The 16,895-nt window shown below is 61.1% G+C and overlaps 1 protein-coding gene across 1 annotated transcript; it reads left to right on the top strand.

Annotated features, from left to right (window-relative positions):
• The first annotated feature begins 7,913 nt into the window (after positions 1 to 7,913).
• On the top strand, positions 7,914 to 16,422 carry STX1A (syntaxin 1A). The gene is made up of 9 exons (XM_034669991.1): positions 7,914 to 7,991; positions 8,193 to 8,292; positions 10,927 to 11,001; positions 11,737 to 11,810; positions 11,908 to 12,016; positions 12,105 to 12,178; positions 12,926 to 13,063; positions 14,606 to 14,716; positions 15,030 to 16,422. Exons 1-9 carry the CDS (start codon positions 7,971 to 7,973, stop codon positions 15,105 to 15,107), a joined length of 780 nt encoding a protein of 259 aa, XP_034525882.1. The 5' UTR covers positions 7,914 to 7,970; the 3' UTR covers positions 15,108 to 16,422.
• Positions 16,423 to 16,895: the final 473 nt, after the last annotated feature.

Raw genomic sequence — 16,895 nt, 5'->3', positions numbered from 1 at the left:
CTGGCGGCCGGAGCCCGGGGTCCTAGATAAACTTTTCGGCGCCCCCTTGTTTTGGGGGGTCGGAGGGCTATTATCGGATACCGGTGGCGGGACGGAAGGCTGACCTCTCCCGCGGCCCGGAGCAGGTCCGGTCTCTGTCCCCCCACTGTGCCTCATCACTGACCCTCCTGGCCCCCCCGCAAGGGTGTGACAGACGGCGGGACCGCAGTGGGAAGGGGCCGGGGGCGGTCCCCTGCCCAGAGCCCAGCTGCGGGGCGCGTTGCGGAAACCTGGCCGCCGGGTGGGGCCGGGCTCCGCGGGCGGGCGCTGTCCCGTGGGGCGCCCCGCCGCCTCCGTCACCTGTGGCTCCCATCACCTGTGGCTCCGCACCCCCGTCGCCCTGGGGGTCTGCTGCCCGCCCCGGCCCCAGAGGGGTCAGATTCGCCCCCAGTCTACCTTCCTGGCTTCCGGGCAGCCCCGGCCGGCGGCATTTTCAGACCCTTCCGGGTTCCTGCTCCGATTCCAACCTGAACCTATTTTTCCACCTGTGTCTTGGAGGTCCCCGGGGTGTGGCTCCTGGGGCGGGGTTTTGGGGGGAGTAAGAGGATGAGCAAAGGCTCTGACCAGAGCCCACCCTCTCCTAGCCCTGACTGAGACCCCTGCCGCCCACGCCTCATTCACCCCTACCCTCCCACCCCCGCCGTCTCCCCTGGACTCTGACATTGACCAGGACATTCTCACCTCTGCCCTTGGAGATGGCAAACCTGGGGGCATGTGGAGGTAGTGAAGGAAATGAAGCCTGCCTGTGGGGAGGGGGCATCAGGGCTCTAGACCAGGATGACTCTTGTCCAGTCCCCTAGCTGACCACCTTGCTGTCTGGCAGGTGTCCTGCCCACAGTGCTGATCTGCCAGCTCACTGGCTCCTCAGAGCCCTCCCCTTGCTACCCCACTTGGAGCCAGAGACCGAGGTCTTCTTATATGGAAAGTTTCAAGTGTAGTTTGGCCTTTTGACCCCCTGGTTTGACCCGTCTGTCCAGAGGCTCCCTGCGTTTGTGCCCCGTCTCCCCCATTATACCAGTCTTGTCTCCTGGGCAGTCCGGAGCTGGGACCTGTACTCTCCTGTCTCCATCTCCCCCCTTCCTCTGGCTACCAGCCCCCACCTTCCCAACAGACCTTTTATTCCTGGCCAAATGCCCAGCCCCCAGGGTAAACCTCAGGAGGTTTCAGAGGAAGAAGATGGTCCCTCATGTCATATATGATGTCTAAACACTTCCCCCGCCAGCCCTTGCGGTTGCCCTCAAGCTTCCTGTGCTATGTTGAGTCAGAAAGAATGTTATCTCGGCATGAATGGCCGTGTGGTGCATTTACTGATGTTTGGGTGCCTGGTGGGTCAGACGAGAGTGTATAAGGGAACCAAGTGGTCAGGGGAACACAGTCCTTTACATGTGACAGGGTCTCTGGCACATCAGGCTTCATCCCCTCTGTTAAAGGGGAAACTGAGGTACAAGAGAGCAAATGGCATGCCGGGTAGCTCAAAAGGGATGGTAGAAAGGGGCTTTGTTCCAAAGGCCGTCAGATTGAGGCCTGGCTGGGACTGGGGGACCAAGTGGAGGGTTTGGGTTGTAGGGAGCTTGAACCCAAGTCTTTTGCTCGGTTGTGTGTCTCTGTGACCCCTCACCCCCACCCCCCCACACACACATAACCACTAGCCATGGTGGTCCCTTAGATGGTGAGGTCTGGCTTCTCTGTGGATTCGCTGAGGCCTTCTCTCTAGACCCCACCCCGCAGACATTCAGAACCCACAGAGGCTGCTGTGCTCATTGCTGGATGGCCCTGCCCACTGGGGGTTTCTTGCAGCCTGCAGGAGCCCACAGTGTGGGGGGGACAGATAGTCTTGGGGGGGGGCTGTCATTCCCACAACTCTCCCTCTGGGCCTTGGTTTCCCACCTATAAAAGTAGAGATAAGAAAACCTAGAGCCCAGTTTCTCAGGTCAAGGGGTGGTCACCTGAGTCTGACTCCATATTTAGGGGAGACCTTGAACCCTGGGAGTCAGAATTCTCAGAGATCAGAATCCCCAGGGACCAAGAGGCCAGTACTGGCTGGGCTGGACAGAGGTGGTGCTTGGGGCAGTGCCTTGCACCTCCCCCCTCCCCCCTCTCCCCTCCTTCCTTTTCTACCCAGCGCTGCCACATTTGGAAGGAAGGCAAAGGGAGCTTATTTATAAAAGTCACACTTGGGGAAGGAGCTGGCGCGTTTCCTCAGCGCTCTGCAGGCCAGGCTCAGCCCTCCAGCCTTCCCCAGCTCCCACGCCTCATGCCGCTGAGCCTCCAGGTGCACAAATGGAGTGAAGGGATCATCCGGGGCCCTTGGAGGTCAGAAGGGCAACCCAGGGGCCTCAGAGGGGCAAAAACTAGCCCAGGGTCACAGAACCGGAGAGACTTAGGGCGAGGTGCCCCCAGGCAGCCCCACCTGGCACGTCACTGCCTCCTTCCCCCACCATTCGGAGGCCTCCCTGGTTTTCTTTCTGAGAACTTCTTGGAGCTGACCCTCCCTTCCCTGGGCCCCGGAGGGTGTTTATCTCTGTGCTGAGCCACAGGCAGGACATGGGACCTGCTGCGGGAGCCAGAGGACAGAGAGGAGGGAGCGTTCGGGCCGCCGGACCCTGGAAGAAGGGAACCCGGGGTGGCCCAGAAGGGGTTGGATAGAAATGGGAGGAGGGAGGGGCGCCTGGGTGGCACAGCGGTTGAGCGTCTGCCTTCACCTCAGGGCGTGATCCCGGCGTTATGGGATCGAGCCCCACGTCAGGCTCCTCTGCTGTGAGCCTGCTTCTTCCTCTTCCACTCCCCCTGCTTGTGTTCCCTCTCTCGCTGGCTGTCTCTATCACTGTCAAATAAATAAACAAATTCTTTAAAAAAAAAAAAAAAATAAAGAAATGGGAGGAGGGAAGGTGGTCCAAAAGGAGGGACCCGCGTGAGTTAAGGCAGAGAGGTTGGAATGCCTAGCCAGGAGAGAATGGTGGGTGGTCTGATGGCTGCTCACTGGAGCAGCCGGGGCAGGCCTGGTGGGGAAGCCCAGTGCGCCCCTGTGCCCCCCATTCACCTTTTCACTCCATTGCTGGGAAGAGGCTGGGTGGCCTGGGTAATACCAGGCAGGTTCTTGCCTTAACCTCTCTGTGCCCATTTCATCCATACAGTGTAGCTGGCCGGATCCGCCTTACAGAGTAGAAGAATGGGGATATAAGAGTAGGCCTCCTTCCCTCCCCTTACCTCCTTGGGGTTTCCCAGAAGAAACAGTGGGTTTGGACACATTGTCACCTGGGGTGCAGCCGGAATGACCTTTAGGGACGATCTAGTCCAACCCTCTCTTTCACAAGTTGAAAAACTGAGGTCTGGAAAGGGCCAGGGGTTTATCTAAGGCCACGTGGTGTGTTGGGGTGGGGGGAGTGCTGGGCTGGAGCCCGCTGGTCTCCACCGGCTGAGGCTGCCTCCTGGAGCTGCCCTGGGGCTCTGGTTAGGGGCAGGGATCTGGAGGTGAAGGGCATACATTGGATGGGAAGAAGGTGAAGGGATCAGATGAGGGTGGAGGGGAGGCCCTTTTTCCTGGAGACCCAGTTTGGCCTCACATACCCCTGACTCAGCTCTGGGTCTCTCTGCTCTAGTGGTATTGACTTTGATTCGTCATTAAAAACAAGAAGGGGAAAAAAAAAATAGCCCTTGAGGCAGACAGCAGCCGATTCCTGCTCAGGAGGAATGAATCAACCCTGCTGGCTGGCCTCCCACCATCCATCCCCCCTGGGGGCCGGGCCTGGAGGCTGCCCGGTCTCTGAGCCTCTTGGAGGAATCACACTTCTGTTTCCAGGAAGATATCCTGGAATCCTGGAGCCTCTGCCAGGAGAGACCACCAGGACTGTCTGGCCTCTTCTGGAAGTTTAGGGCTTCTGTCCAGGGCAGCCTTCATTCTGGATGGCTTGGGCCAGAGGCCTAATGAGGCCAGAGCCTATAAGAGAGGAGTAAGATCAGACCACTGGTTCTCAACTGTGGGGTGGGAGCTTTGTATAAACTTAGCCTTACCAGCCCCAAACCCCTAAATTCTGATTTGGTCTCTCTGGGTTAGAAACCTGGAAGCGGGTTTTTGGGGTTTTTTTAAGCCTTCCAAGGGATCACAGTGCTGAAACAGGGCTAAAAACCACCGAAAGATGAACAAGGAACACCACAAGTCAAATGTTGGATGGATGTGAGAGGAAGAGGAGGAAAGTAGGTGCACCCTGGTTTCAGATTTGGCGGGCTTTGGGGAATGAGGGGTTTCAGAGGAGGGGCTCAGGAGGACGAGGCAGAACCTAGTTTGGGCCAGGTGGCAGGTCAGGTGCTCACATGAGGCCTGAGTGGACTTACCCTGAGGATGTTTGCCGCTTCGAGCTTGCGACCACCGCAGACTCTAGCTGCCACCTCAGGTCCCCAGACCGGTCCAGCCCTCTTTCTGGAGCTGCGATTGTCACTCTCAGAGTGACAGGTTGGCAGGTTTCCAAGGGAGCTGGGGCCCTCATGATTCTAAACTATCTGGGTGCTCCCTTTGTGCATGTAGGTGATGCCCACCCTGACCATCCCGGGACATGAGGAGACACCAGCCTAGTTCCTACTTCCTTTTGGGTCAGGAGTGTGTCTGGGTTTGGGGCTTGTCATTTATTTAGTGTCCAGTGAAACCTGATTGGGGTCGTAGTTAACCTGGAGGATGTCTCTAGAAAGGTGCCACAGGGTTCTGGCCTAGATATGGATGAGGTTGCAGGGGGCCCCAGAGTCATGAGCCACCAGATTCCCACAAAGTGAAACAAGAATCAGAAGAAATGAAGAAATTAAGCAAAAAAAGTCCTTCACTTGAGCCTAAAATCCGATCAAGTAAACAGTGGTGGGGAAGGGCTTGGGGCTTTTCTGGGCAGGAAGTGCTATATGATCACTTATACTGATCTCTGGTTGCATTAACGACGGTAGACCACATGAAAAGAGGGAGGGGATGGGTCAGCTCTTTGGTACCACTTAGACCACAATCAACAGCAGATTCAGTTTGTATCATGTGCCGCAGAGGAAGATAGAGGCTGAACCAAACAAGTCTGGGGCAGGGGTTGCAACTTAGGGCCCTGGGAGGGATCTGAGGGAAAGGGAATGGTCAATTTGTGGAGAAAAACCCAGGGAAGGTGTGGACGCTGCCTTCAGCTCTCTGGCAAGGCCAGCCCAGGGAGAGGGCACCAACAGGTTCGTTATGGCTTAGGGCCACAGGAAAGGGACAAGTGGGGCAACCCATGGTAGGCAGAGCTGCCTGTGAAAGCTAGTGAGCTCTCCATCACAGGAGGTATGCAAGCTGAGGCCAAGGTGAATTTTCAGGTCCCTTAGGGCCTGAGGGCGTGTGGCTGTGGTTCCAGTAGAGATGTGAATAGTGTGTGGGGGACCAAGGGGCAAGATACTGACCGGGGGGAAGGCTTCTGAAAGGAGGTAGCATCTGAGGATGAGGGGGATGTCCGCTTCGTGGAGTCAGCATTCCAGGCGGAGCGCACTGCGTGGGGCAAGGGAAGACAGCAGGTGGGTTGTGGAGGCAGGGAAGTGGCTTAGGTGGGGTGTGCCAGGGTCCAGTTTCAGGCTGCAGGAGTGAAGTGACAGGGGGCAGTGGGTGGAATGTCATGAGGAGGAAGAAGAGCCAGGACTCGGTAAGGAAGGGGTCCCCACGGAGAATGTCCTCAGGGTTTTGCTTGGAATGACCCCTGATGTCACCGAGGCTGTGAAGTCAGGCCCTTAGCCCTCCAGTTGGCTTTGGGGCCAATCCGAGTGCCACCTTCGGGGTGGACCCCAGCCTGGGAGCCCCAGTCCGGCCTTGGCCCCAGGTGTCGCCTTCCTCAGCTCTGCCCTCATGGCCAGAGGGCCGGGAGGAGAGCGTGGACATCCTTCCCGCCAACCCTGTGTTGGAGAAACTCCCTGACTGCAGCCATCAGTTTTCTGGGGAGGCTGTGGAGGAAGCAGGTTGGAGCTGCTGGACGCTGGAGAAGATACGTCCTTGTTTTACAGATGGGCAGCCCAAGGCCCAGGGAGAGCAGCAGCCCAGATCCCAGGGATCTCTGGCAACTGCTTTTGTCTCTGGAAACTGTGATGCCCTTGACTTTGGCCCTAGCCGGTCATTACTCTTCCTGGGAGGGGAGCTGGAAAATTCTCCTTCCGTCCTTTCCTGTCCATCCCTCTCTTTCTCTAGGTGCCAAAAAGTCAGATAGGCAGGCCGCTGAAGGGCAGGAGCTCCTGGGGCCACCCCCCAACCTGGCAGGCTGCCCTGGAGGGGGACCTAGTCTCCTCCAGATTGCACGCTGCCTCAGTTTCCCTAAGGAGTGCTCCTCTAGCTTAGCTCCTGTGCCTGGCAAGGTTCACCAGTGTGGAAATGGCTCCTAGATTCTCTTGTCTATAGGTGGGCTTGGCTGGGGGGAGGGGGCCACCTGGTAGCAGCCACAGGCACTTGTGGGAGCGAGGATTTATTTTAGCTGCTGGGGGAGGAGGTGTGATCTCTTGATGAGAGGGGCCTGTCAGAGCCGCCTCCATAAAGCTCCCAACCAACCCCCTCTGCTGTCTAGTCCCACTCTGGTAGGTCAGTGGGACCCCGAGAGCCCCAGGGGCACAGCCCCTCATAGAACATGCTGTGCCTTCCCACCCTTTCTCAGCCTTCTGTCCCTGTAGCCAGGCGTCACCGTCCCCACTGCACACAGGAGCAAACAGACCCAGAGGGCACATCCCTCAGCCAGCCTGTGTCTGTGCTGGGCACAGAACCTGGGTCCCTCCCCAGCAGGCTAGCTGGGCCCAGCCTGCTGGGTCCCCTAGCTTCACCATCCCTCGACCTCCACCTGCCCCTGTCCTCAGCTCTGACCCTGATGTAAGAGAGATGAAGGTGAAGGCTGGTGCCGAGCCCACCCACGCCTCCTCCCCGTGGGGTGCTGAGACCTGAAGGGGTGTCACCAAGCCTGATAACCCCAGTCTGAGGGGCCGGTCACAGCGTTGGTGCCCTGGCCTTGGCCGTGGAGAGGGACTTGCCCTTGCCCTCACCGTGGGCTGCCCCTGGCACCTCGAAGCGTATGAGGCAGACAGTGATGAGCGCAGCCAGCACACTGGCAAGTCTGAGGTGCAATTACTCCACCCTGTGATGGGGGTGGCTTTTGTCCAGCTGCTCCAGGGTGGCGGGGTGGGGCCTAGGGCGGGCCCCAGGCCAAGCGACATGACTGGCCTCTCAGGCTGGTTGGCCCAGCTCTGGGCCTGGAGGGAAAGAGGACCGAGGTCTGATGACGCGGGGAGAGCTGAATTTGCAGGGCTGCACACTGGCAGCATCTCAGGCCTGCTGGAGGCGCTGGGGGACGGCTTGTGTCTGAGCCAGCCTACCTTTCCAGAAGCAGGTGTGGGTGGCGCCCAGGTCTCCCACTCCCAGACCCCCCCTGCCCCCAGAAAGGGAGCTTGGGAACTTTGGGCCCCATCCTAACTAAAACCATAGGGACCAGAAAGTAGAGAATGCTGGCTTCCAGGCAGCCTGTCCCAGGCAAGGTCTGTGAGTTGGGGCCACTGGTCAGGGAACCAAGGCTTTCCAGCTGCCTCCTAGGGTGAGGGGCGTGCTGGGAGGACCCTGGTCCTGTGGGGAAGTGGCAGGCAGCTGGGCAGGGGAAGGAGTACATGGCCTAGGGGTAGAGAGTTGGCCCTGTCCCCAACTCGACAGTCAAGGCCTCTCGCCTTATGCTGGGTCCCCAGGGGTCCTCCAGGTCTGACTGTGGCTGGGAGCTGAGGGCACAGCCAGACCTCGTGTCTGCCAAGAGGAGAGAGGGCAGGGGTCAAGGACCCGGAGCTGAGCCCACGAGCCTGCTGTATATGGATGCTGGGCAGTGGGCCTACCACAGGTCCGCTCACGTGTACATACCCCTGCGCAGGCCAAGGACAGCGATGATGATGATGATGTCACTGTCACCGTGGACCGGGACGGCTTCATGGATGAGTTCTTTGAACAGGTGGGAGCCAGCAAACCCCACATCCTCGAATACACGGGCAGACCTTAGGGGGGGGACCCACGTCATACCCCCACCCTCACCCCCACCCGAAGCCTGGTCCAGCCTCTCCCTGAGCCTGACCGCCAGCCCCAGTCTGATCCAGCCCCGGGCCCATGAGCACCTTTCCCGGTCCCCTCCCGACCGCCCGGCCTCGGTGCGCAGGTGGAGGAGATCCGCGGCTTCATTGACAAGATCTCGGAGAACGTGGAGGAGGTGAAACGGAAGCACAGCGCCATCCTGGCCTCCCCCAACCCTGACGAGAGTGAGTGTGTGCGTGACAGAGGGGCGGCCTCCAGGCCTCCTGGAAGGTGCTGCTGCCGGGGCGGGGCTCCTGGATCCCCAGCACCCTCACTGTGGGTCGGCTGAGGGGTGCCTGGGCCTGGCCAGGGTGGGGAGGGCCCCGTGGAAAGCTTTGGGGAACACAGCTGGCCCAGGCCTGGGGTGGGGGTCAGTGCACCCGGCTCTCACGCAGGCTCGCCCATCCTGGGCCCAGCCCCGCCCCCTCCAGGTAAGCTGGGTGGGTGGGTGCTGCCTGGCTCCAAAGGAAGCCTCTCCGCCCCGCCCCTCCCTTTCCCGAGCCTCCCGGGGGAGCAGATGGCAGCGCTGAGCCTCAGCGCTGTGGGAGGGCAAGCCGGCCAAGCAGGAGGAGCTTCCGGAAAGAGCAAGCAGCCCTGGCACCTGGCCACTGGTACCCCGGAGCGGGGCCTTCTCAGGGCTCCAGGAAGTCACCCTCTCCCTCCGCGCAGGGAGCCTCTGTGTGTCTGCATTCCACTCCATCTGCAGACAAGCCCCCCTGACCCTTCTGTCACCGTTCCTGGCGAGGTGTTGATGACTGCCCTGCCCTGTGCCAGGCTGACAGCGCGCAGGCCTGAGATTCCTTCCCCTCAGCCCCGGGGAGTCAGTGCCAGTGCGGGGGCCTGGGCCTGTGACCTGGGTGCGCGCACACCGTTCCTGCTGGCTCACCTCCTTGCCCGTCTCTCCAGCCCCTTCGAAAGGCATCAGCCCAGGGGACCCCAAGAATGCATGGGTTTGTGTGTGGCCTCCAGCTGTGCCTCCCCAGCCCCCAGGCCCCGTCCACGGGCATCCTCAAGCCCCCAGAAGAAATCTCTCCACAGCCCCTACAGTGCGCTGGAACCCAAGGCCAGGGCCAGGCCGAGCGAGCCCAGGGCCGGGCCCTTGGAACGCAAAACGAGTCTGCTGGGAGCCGGGAGACTGCCCCAGGAATGGGTGGGAAGGAGAGAGGGCTACCCAAGGCAGGGCCCACATTCAGTGTGGCCACCGTGTGTGCCCCTCTCCCCAGAGATTGGTCTCGGGTAGCAGCATGTGACGTCATAGGTCTTCACGCGCATGTGTGCCTGAGTCCGCGTGTCTGCGTGTGGGTCCCTCTTGCTGACGGTCAGAGGGGGCCGACTGGGCGAACAGTACTGGAAAGAGCTGAGGCACTCCCCTGCTGCCAGACGGGGCAAGCATGGGGCGGCGGAGACACAGTTCCTTTCTCTCGGCTCCCTTGTCCCACCTTCCACTCGAGGTCTCCCCATGTTGTAGAATGAGTAGCGACCCATCCGGAATTGCCGAGAGCCAAGCAGTCAGGACCAGCCGGCGGTCACTGATGTGGGAGGGAGCTCCTCAGTAAGGGTTCTAGAGAGAGGGAGCAGTTACCGAGGAGTCGCTGGGAAAGATGGCAGCGAGCGGGGGGCTTTCCTGGGCCGAGGCCTCCTCTGCCTCCCCTGGGGGCTGCCATCCGGGCTGGGCTATTTTGGGTCTGAGCAAAAGAGGCAGAGACGTCAGAGCAGCTGGTAACCAAGTTTCCTTTGTTTGTATGAATGAGGCGCCCTCCTCCGCTCCTCGAAGCCCCCCACCTCACGATCCACTTAGTAGGTGCCCCCCCCACCATCAGCTGCTGGAAATGCCCCTCCCAGCCCCCTCTAGGAGAGGCCCAGCCCCAGAGGAAAGCAGACAGCGGGTAAGAAAGGCTCAGCCAGGAGCTCAGTCCTGGTTTCTGCAGGAAGTAGAGTCCGAGGGTTGCCCTGAGGCTGGGGCGCTGTCAGGAGCCACCGCTCCAACCAGCACCCTGTGGGAAGCGGCCGCCATGCCCCACTTGGCCAGCCAACCCCTCGATGGGGGCGGAGCGAGCTGGGTACCCCCGTGGCCTCTGCTGGCGTTAAGAGAGATGGTTCCAGTTGGAACAAGGTCCAGAAACACTAGGCTGTGGCCTTCCCCCAGCCTCACCGTCACAGCACCAATCACCTGCTGGTCCAAGGCCAACTGTGTGCGGGGGGCACAGCTCTCTGAGCCTCTTCTCCATCAGCTCCCTTCCAGGCCAGGTGCTTCATGCCCCTGTGCACCCTCGGGGCACACAGCGGCTGGCCTCCGCGGAGCTCAGTACCTGGGAAGGGGGGCCTCCAGAGCACAAGGTCTCCCCCACCCATGGTGCTCTATGGAAGGGGCCTGGCTTCAGCTTCCCTGGCCCCTGGCTCTGCCACCCCATTGGCTGGATGTCTGTCCCCCCCAGGGCTACCAGGTGACTCTAGGGGAGCCCGCACCCCCCACATTCGACTCAGGCAAGCACGGAGTAAATGCTCCCCGGGGCCAAGTCCAGCTTTGCCGGCTGCTCGCAGCAATTTCTGCCTTAAATTTAGACCCATCTGTTATCTGCAGGGGGAGGGAGAGCCAGCGAGCAGGAAGGGAGGCTCCTTGCAAGGCAGCGCCGGAGGGGGTGAGGTGCAGCTGCTGTGGCCCCGGCCCAGGACTGCGGGGGCAGGCCGAGCCTTAGCCAGGGGCCGGGGGAGGACTGGGGACCCCGCGACTGGGCCCCCTGGCACCAGAGGCTGACCCTGACTGTCAGACAGCGGGGAGAGGCCTGGGTGTCTACCCTCTACCCCTTCCACTTCCCCAGAGACGAAGGAAGAGCTGGAGGAGCTCATGTCTGACATAAAGAAGACCGCAAACAAAGTTCGCTCCAAGTTGAAGAGTGAGTCTGGGCGCCATCCAGGCCTTGTCTGGGAGGTGGGGGACACTCCGGGGCCCACTTCCTCCGCCTACCGTGGCCCTCACCAACGCTGAGGGGAACACTGGGTCTTGCTTTCCTCTATGAGGGTGCCGTCACGTGCCCGTTCCCTCAGCAGCTAGCTGGCAAGGCTTGTTCGGGCCAGGCATGGGGCTGGGCCTCGGGACAGCCACCTGAGGCTTCGGTGAGGGGGTGCTCCACCCTGGGAATTGTCCCCTGCTTCAGCTAACGAGGGTCAAGGGCTGGCCAGCACCACCTGCTCCCACACACAAAGCCGGGTGCGTCTGTGTGAGTGCAGGGGTGCACGGGCCCGAGCGCTGTGGGCCCTCCTCCCTGGGGCATGGCCCCTTGTTGGGTGCACAGGCTTCCTGAGCAGAAGGCAGGGGGGCCTGAGCCGCTAGGCCTAGTACACAGTAGGCGCTCACACACACACAGCTTGGTGTGTGCCTGAGGCCTCGCAGATGCGTGTGCGTCAGTGCGCACACCGACCGCATGGTGCCCGGATGGGCCCCTGTCGGCCCTTCTGTCAGTGCCTGGAGCACCCTCTTCCTCGGCTTCCTGTGTGACCGCCCCCCACAGTCTGCACTAGACCCTTCCCAGGGGAGCTCCAGAGCCAGCTCCTGGGTGTGTGTGGGTCCAAGAGGAAGGGGACAGTGGTGAGGGGAACAGGTGGTGGCTCAGCAGCTCTCCATCCCCCAGGCATCGAGCAAAGCATCGAGCAGGAGGAAGGCCTCAACCGCTCCTCCGCGGACCTGAGGATCCGAAAGACACAGGTGCTGCTGGCAGGCCTCTGGGGTGGGCTGGCGGGAGCTGGAGCCCTGGGGCTCTGGAGCTGGGCCTGACACCTGCACCCCCGTCTCGCATCCCCAGCACTCCACGCTGTCCCGCAAGTTTGTGGAGGTCATGTCTGAGTACAATGCCACACAGTCTGACTACCGTGAGCGCTGCAAGGGCCGCATCCAAAGGCAGCTGGAGATCAGTGAGCTGGGGGGTGCCAGGGTGAGGGGTGGGACCGGGGCTAAACCCCGCGCGAGGTGTGCAGGGCTCAGTGCGACCCCTGCTCACAGCTGGCCGGACCACGACCAGTGAGGAGCTAGAGGACATGCTGGAGAGTGGAAACCCCGCCATCTTTGCTTCTGGGGTGAGTGTGGACCACTCCCCCACCCCCCACAGGGACCCCTGGTGTGTGTGCAAAGTGCTGGTGCCGGGCAGTCTTTGGACACAGCCACCTTGCGAGGCCGATTTCAAAGAAGGCTGAGTCCCAGAGAGGAAAAGAGACCAGACTGTGGCCACATAAATGTTAGTGGCACAGGTATTAAGACACCTGTCTCCTGGTTCCTCTCAATTGGGTCCATTTCCTTGCTTCTCTGTCCATTTGCCACTGGCCTTCTACCACCATCCTCAGGGCCTTGTTCCTCTCCTGGGAGACACGGTGCCCTTGGCCGTCTCTACATTCAAGCGATGCTTGAGCAGGGGGCTTCCTGAAGGCGGCGGCCCACAGTGTGGAAGGCAGCTAGGGGCTGTGGGTTTCAGGAGAGAAGAGAGGGGTAGTTGCCCTCTCTGGGAGGCTGACTGGAAGGAGAGGAGAAGGGAGAAAGGCCGTTCAAGGCCTGGGTCCTTGGGGGCCATCAATTTGGTGGCCATGCTGGTGAGCAGTGATTACATGGTAGGCACAAGCAGCCCCACATGAACGCTGAGAAGTTCGTCCCCAAGAAATCTGGTAACAGCTAGTAAGAACCAAGCAGCAAGTGGGGGGAGTGCTATGGCTGAGGAGGGGGCCACCACCCATCCCAGCTGCCTTCGCCCTTGGCCTGCCACCCTGGCCCGGGCCCCCCTCCCTGCCCCCTGCAGCAGGCTCGTGTCCCAGCCCACTGCTCCCACCCCCTAGATCATCATGGACTCCAGCATCTCAAAGCAGGCTCTGAGTGAGATCGAGACGCGGCACAGCGAGATCATCAAGCTGGAGAACAGCATCCGTGAGCTGCACGACATGTTCATGGACATGGCCATGCTCGTGGAGAGCCAGGTAAGAGTCTAGGGCCCCACTGCCCTCTGCCCGCCTGGCCCACAGCAGCACCCAGGGCTGCACTAACCCCTACCCTTTTTGCCTGACACGCTGCCCTGCCCGGGAGGGACCGAGTCTCCAGGTAACTAACCACCTGCCATTGAAACTGCCTCCAGGGCCGGGCCCACCTGAAGGACCCCGTCCTCTGCATGGCTCTGCTACCAGGCTCCAGGCGCTGCATGGCTCTGCTTGGCCCTCCAGGACCCCAGGCCCTGCATGGCCCTCCACCCAGCCTTGTCCAGTGTAGTCACCAGCCGTTTGTCATGCGGGCACTGTGGACGGCCACTTCTCTAGGCGCTGGAAGTATAGCAGTGACCAGGACAGCGGAGGGCCTGCTTCCTGGAGCTAACATCGGTGGCGGGGGGGTGGGGCGGCCGAAGGGCAACGGAAGGAAATGACAAATGGAACGTTCTCCAGTTGTGCCGGGTGCTCAGGAGACATTAGCAGGAGGCAGTGAGATAGAGCAGTGGTTCTACGACTTGAAAAGGGCCCAGGAATCACTTGGCGGGGGGCTTGGAGGTTTCCTGGTCCCCGTTCCCAGAGATTGGTAGGTTGAAGTGGGTGTCTGTGAATTTGCATTTCTAACAGGTTCGAGGGGGAGGCTGATGCTGCTAGTCCCAGGGCCACACTTGGGGTAACAACGTAATAGCATCCCTGCAGTGGCCACTTTGGACAGGGGTGTTCAGGGAAGGCTTCCCTGAAGAGGTGCCATTTGAGCTCGGGAGACTTCCCAGAATGACTGAAGAGCAGGGCCAGCAGAGCCCGGCCCTGAGACTGGCAAGAGCCCAGCTCGCTCATAGAGGAGGTTGTGCGGCTGGAGTTCAGGGCGGGTGGTGAAGGAGAGGCAGACCGTGGTGCCGGGCTTCTGGATTCTCTTCTAGATCGGAGGGTCTGAAGCGTGGGTACGGTGTGAGCGGAGCTAGGAAGCTGGGAGGCCACAAAGAGGCTGCTGCCGCCATGGGCAGAGAGACCATGGCGATCTGGACACCAGCAGGAGCAGGGACTTGGAGAGAGCGGTCATTTGTCATGGCACCACTGCTTGGGGGGGGGGGGTCTCGGGCAGTGTCCGAGCGGCCTCTGGGGGCTGCTGGGACCAGGTTACAGGGTCTGGAAGGGCTACAGGAGTAGGCAGGGATTCTTATATGTCAAAGACTGAAGACAGTCGGAGCTGGGTAGCACCACCATGCCCGCGAGGATGGAGTGGGACCCTGTCCAGAGCACCCACTCCTGCCCCTGCCTCCCTGCACCTCCTTCCTGGCCGGCTGCGTGCTCTGCATGGTCCCCACCCCCGTGGCTGAGACTGCATGGCCAGGTTCCTCCCCAGGACGGCCACTCAGTGGGGACAGGAGGGAGCTGCCCCTGGGACCCGGCCTGAGGGGCACAGGTGAGAGGCTGTACCCCATCTCCTCACGCCCCCACTTTTCTTTCTCTGACCTCAGGGTGCTTTCCCAGAATCCTGTCCCGACGGGGGCCCCCTGGAGCTCACGGGCACCGGCCCTGCAGGGGGAGATGATTGACAGGATTGAGTACAACGTGGAACATTCGGTGGACTATGTGGAGAGGGCCGTGTCTGACACCAAGAAGGCCGTCAAATACCAGAGCAAGGCGCGCCGGGTCAGTAGCCGCCCTCTGCCCATTAGAGCCCTGGGGACCACCGCATATCCCTCCCCACTCTGCCTTGACCCTGTCTCCGGGCTCTGACTGGGCCCTCACCCCGAGGCCTTCACCTCCCCGCTGTCACTGCATCCCTAGGTGCCTTCCAGGCCGTCCCCTCCCCAGTGCTGATGCTGGTTCTGTCCCCCAGACCCCCAGCCCCGCTCAGGGGCCCCTCTGTTTGTGTGCCCCGCCCCTCCGAGCCCCGACCCAGCCCGCAGCCTCCTGCCCCGTCTGAGGCCACGCCTCCTTGCCTCCCCGCCTCCCCCTGCAGAAGAAGATCATGATCATCGTCTGCTGTGTGGTCCTGGGCGTTGTCATCGCCTCCACGTTTGGAGGCATCTTCGGATAGAAGCCACCCCAGCTACCACTCCACTCGGGACGGTCTGCCCTCAGGAGGCCCCCTGGCTGCTGCTGCCTTCCGGCTCGGAGCCCCTCCCTTCCCACGCGGTACCGCTCCTTTCTCCGCCGTAGGGCCCTCCACACCCACCCTGCCCTGAGCCGTTGTGTGCATGATCTCTGTGACCGTGTGTGTCTGTACCGAGGAGCCAGCGGGGTGGGGCAGGTCAGCAAGGAACAGACTCAGGCCCTGGCCCTTCCCAGGTAGCGCTGCCCCGGGTAGCCACCCTCCCCTACCCCCACCTCCCATAATTCCACTCCAGCCTGGGGTCTGCCCTCTCCCGGGACCAGGGCTCTCTCTGGACCCCAACCTTGCCTCCTCCTGACTGGCCCATCCACCCTGACCTCTGTCCTCTCCAGCTGTCCCCCTAAGCCGAGCCCCTGAAGGGGTGGGGACCAGCTGGCCACATGGTGCTGCTTTTCAGGTTAGGGGAGGGGTGGCCCTGAGAGACAGCCCAGCTCTAAGCCTCTAACAGCTGATCACTGCCAGGGAGGCTCAGTGTGCTGTGGCCAGGTGGCTTCTGGCTGTGTCAAGACCAGGCTCCCTTCCCTGCCTAGGGGCAGAGTCCAGTAGGTCTTGGCTGCCTCATCCTCCCTTCCCACACATACCTACAGCCCCAGGAGCAACCCCTCTGGGTTATGCTTGACCCCAGGTAACATTCTACAAGAGGCCGTCTGGCACCTGCTTTCCAGCCACCCTGCAAGCTAGGGGTGCAGATCAGGCCGTCGGGCCTCTGCCATAGCCGAAGCCCACACCCTGGGCCCGCCACCCTCCCCGGCAGGCCTCAGTCAGGTTCTCAAGCCATCGCGTGTTGCATGTTTGGGACAGTGGTCCCTGCTCTCTTGTGCTCTGGGAAGTCAGACACCACTTCAGGCCTGCAATCGCGTCCTGCCCTTGCTGTCCCCCACTGATGTGCCGCGTGGGTGTCTGGTATCTGGGATGCAGTATTCAGCAGCCAGCCAGGGAGGAGTCCCTCCCTCCTTCCCATCTCGGGACTTCTCAAGTCAGAAACATGCCCCCACCCAAGACCCCTCTTCCTCGTTGACAGGCTAGGAGTGTGCATGCGAGTGCATGCAGTAGGGGATGGGGCCACGTCTGTGCCCCGCCTTCCCTCAGCTCTGCTCCTGCCCAGTGACTGTGACCACTGTCCGTGTTGCCTTCTTTAACAGCGACTTCCCTACCCCCTTCACCCCTTCACCAAAGGTCTTGGTACAGCCAGCTGCCCATTTTGTGAAATTTTTATGTAGAATAAACATTTGTATCTGTACCTTGCCTCTGCTCTAGATTTCTGTCACTGTGTCACAGGCTTAGAACTTGGGGGTCAGTGTGCATATAGCACAAACAGGAAGGACAGACAGCCTTCAAGCTCCAGGTCCTCCGGCCCCTCCACCCCAGCCTGAACATCTCTCCCCTCCTGCTTGAAGCCTGATGCCTGTTCTGTACTGTGGCCCATAGCTGTCCCCTCCTCCCACTATTCTCAGAAGTCACGAGGGACCCCCAGATCCCCCTCCTCTTGGCATGCTACAGTCCCCCACCCCCACCCCAGGGCAGGATTTGCCTTGCCCTTCTGACCACTAGAAATTGGGACAGGAGACAGGCCCAGAAGGCAACCAAGTGCTGGGCCGATCAGCAGATGGTGCAGCTCAAGATCAAAGGTTAGCCCAGGCCACAAGCTGCTTTTCACCAGAGGGCAACTGGAGACTGGGCAGTGGCCTCAGGTCATTGGGTCCCACGGATACA

This window comes from Ailuropoda melanoleuca, chromosome 10 (genome assembly GCF_002007445.2).
Source record: "Ailuropoda melanoleuca isolate Jingjing chromosome 10, ASM200744v2, whole genome shotgun sequence".
NCBI lineage: Eukaryota > Metazoa > Chordata > Mammalia > Carnivora > Ursidae > Ailuropoda > Ailuropoda melanoleuca.
The sequence above is the reverse complement of the archived record's forward strand: the minus strand, read 5'-3'. Positions and strand labels throughout refer to the sequence as shown.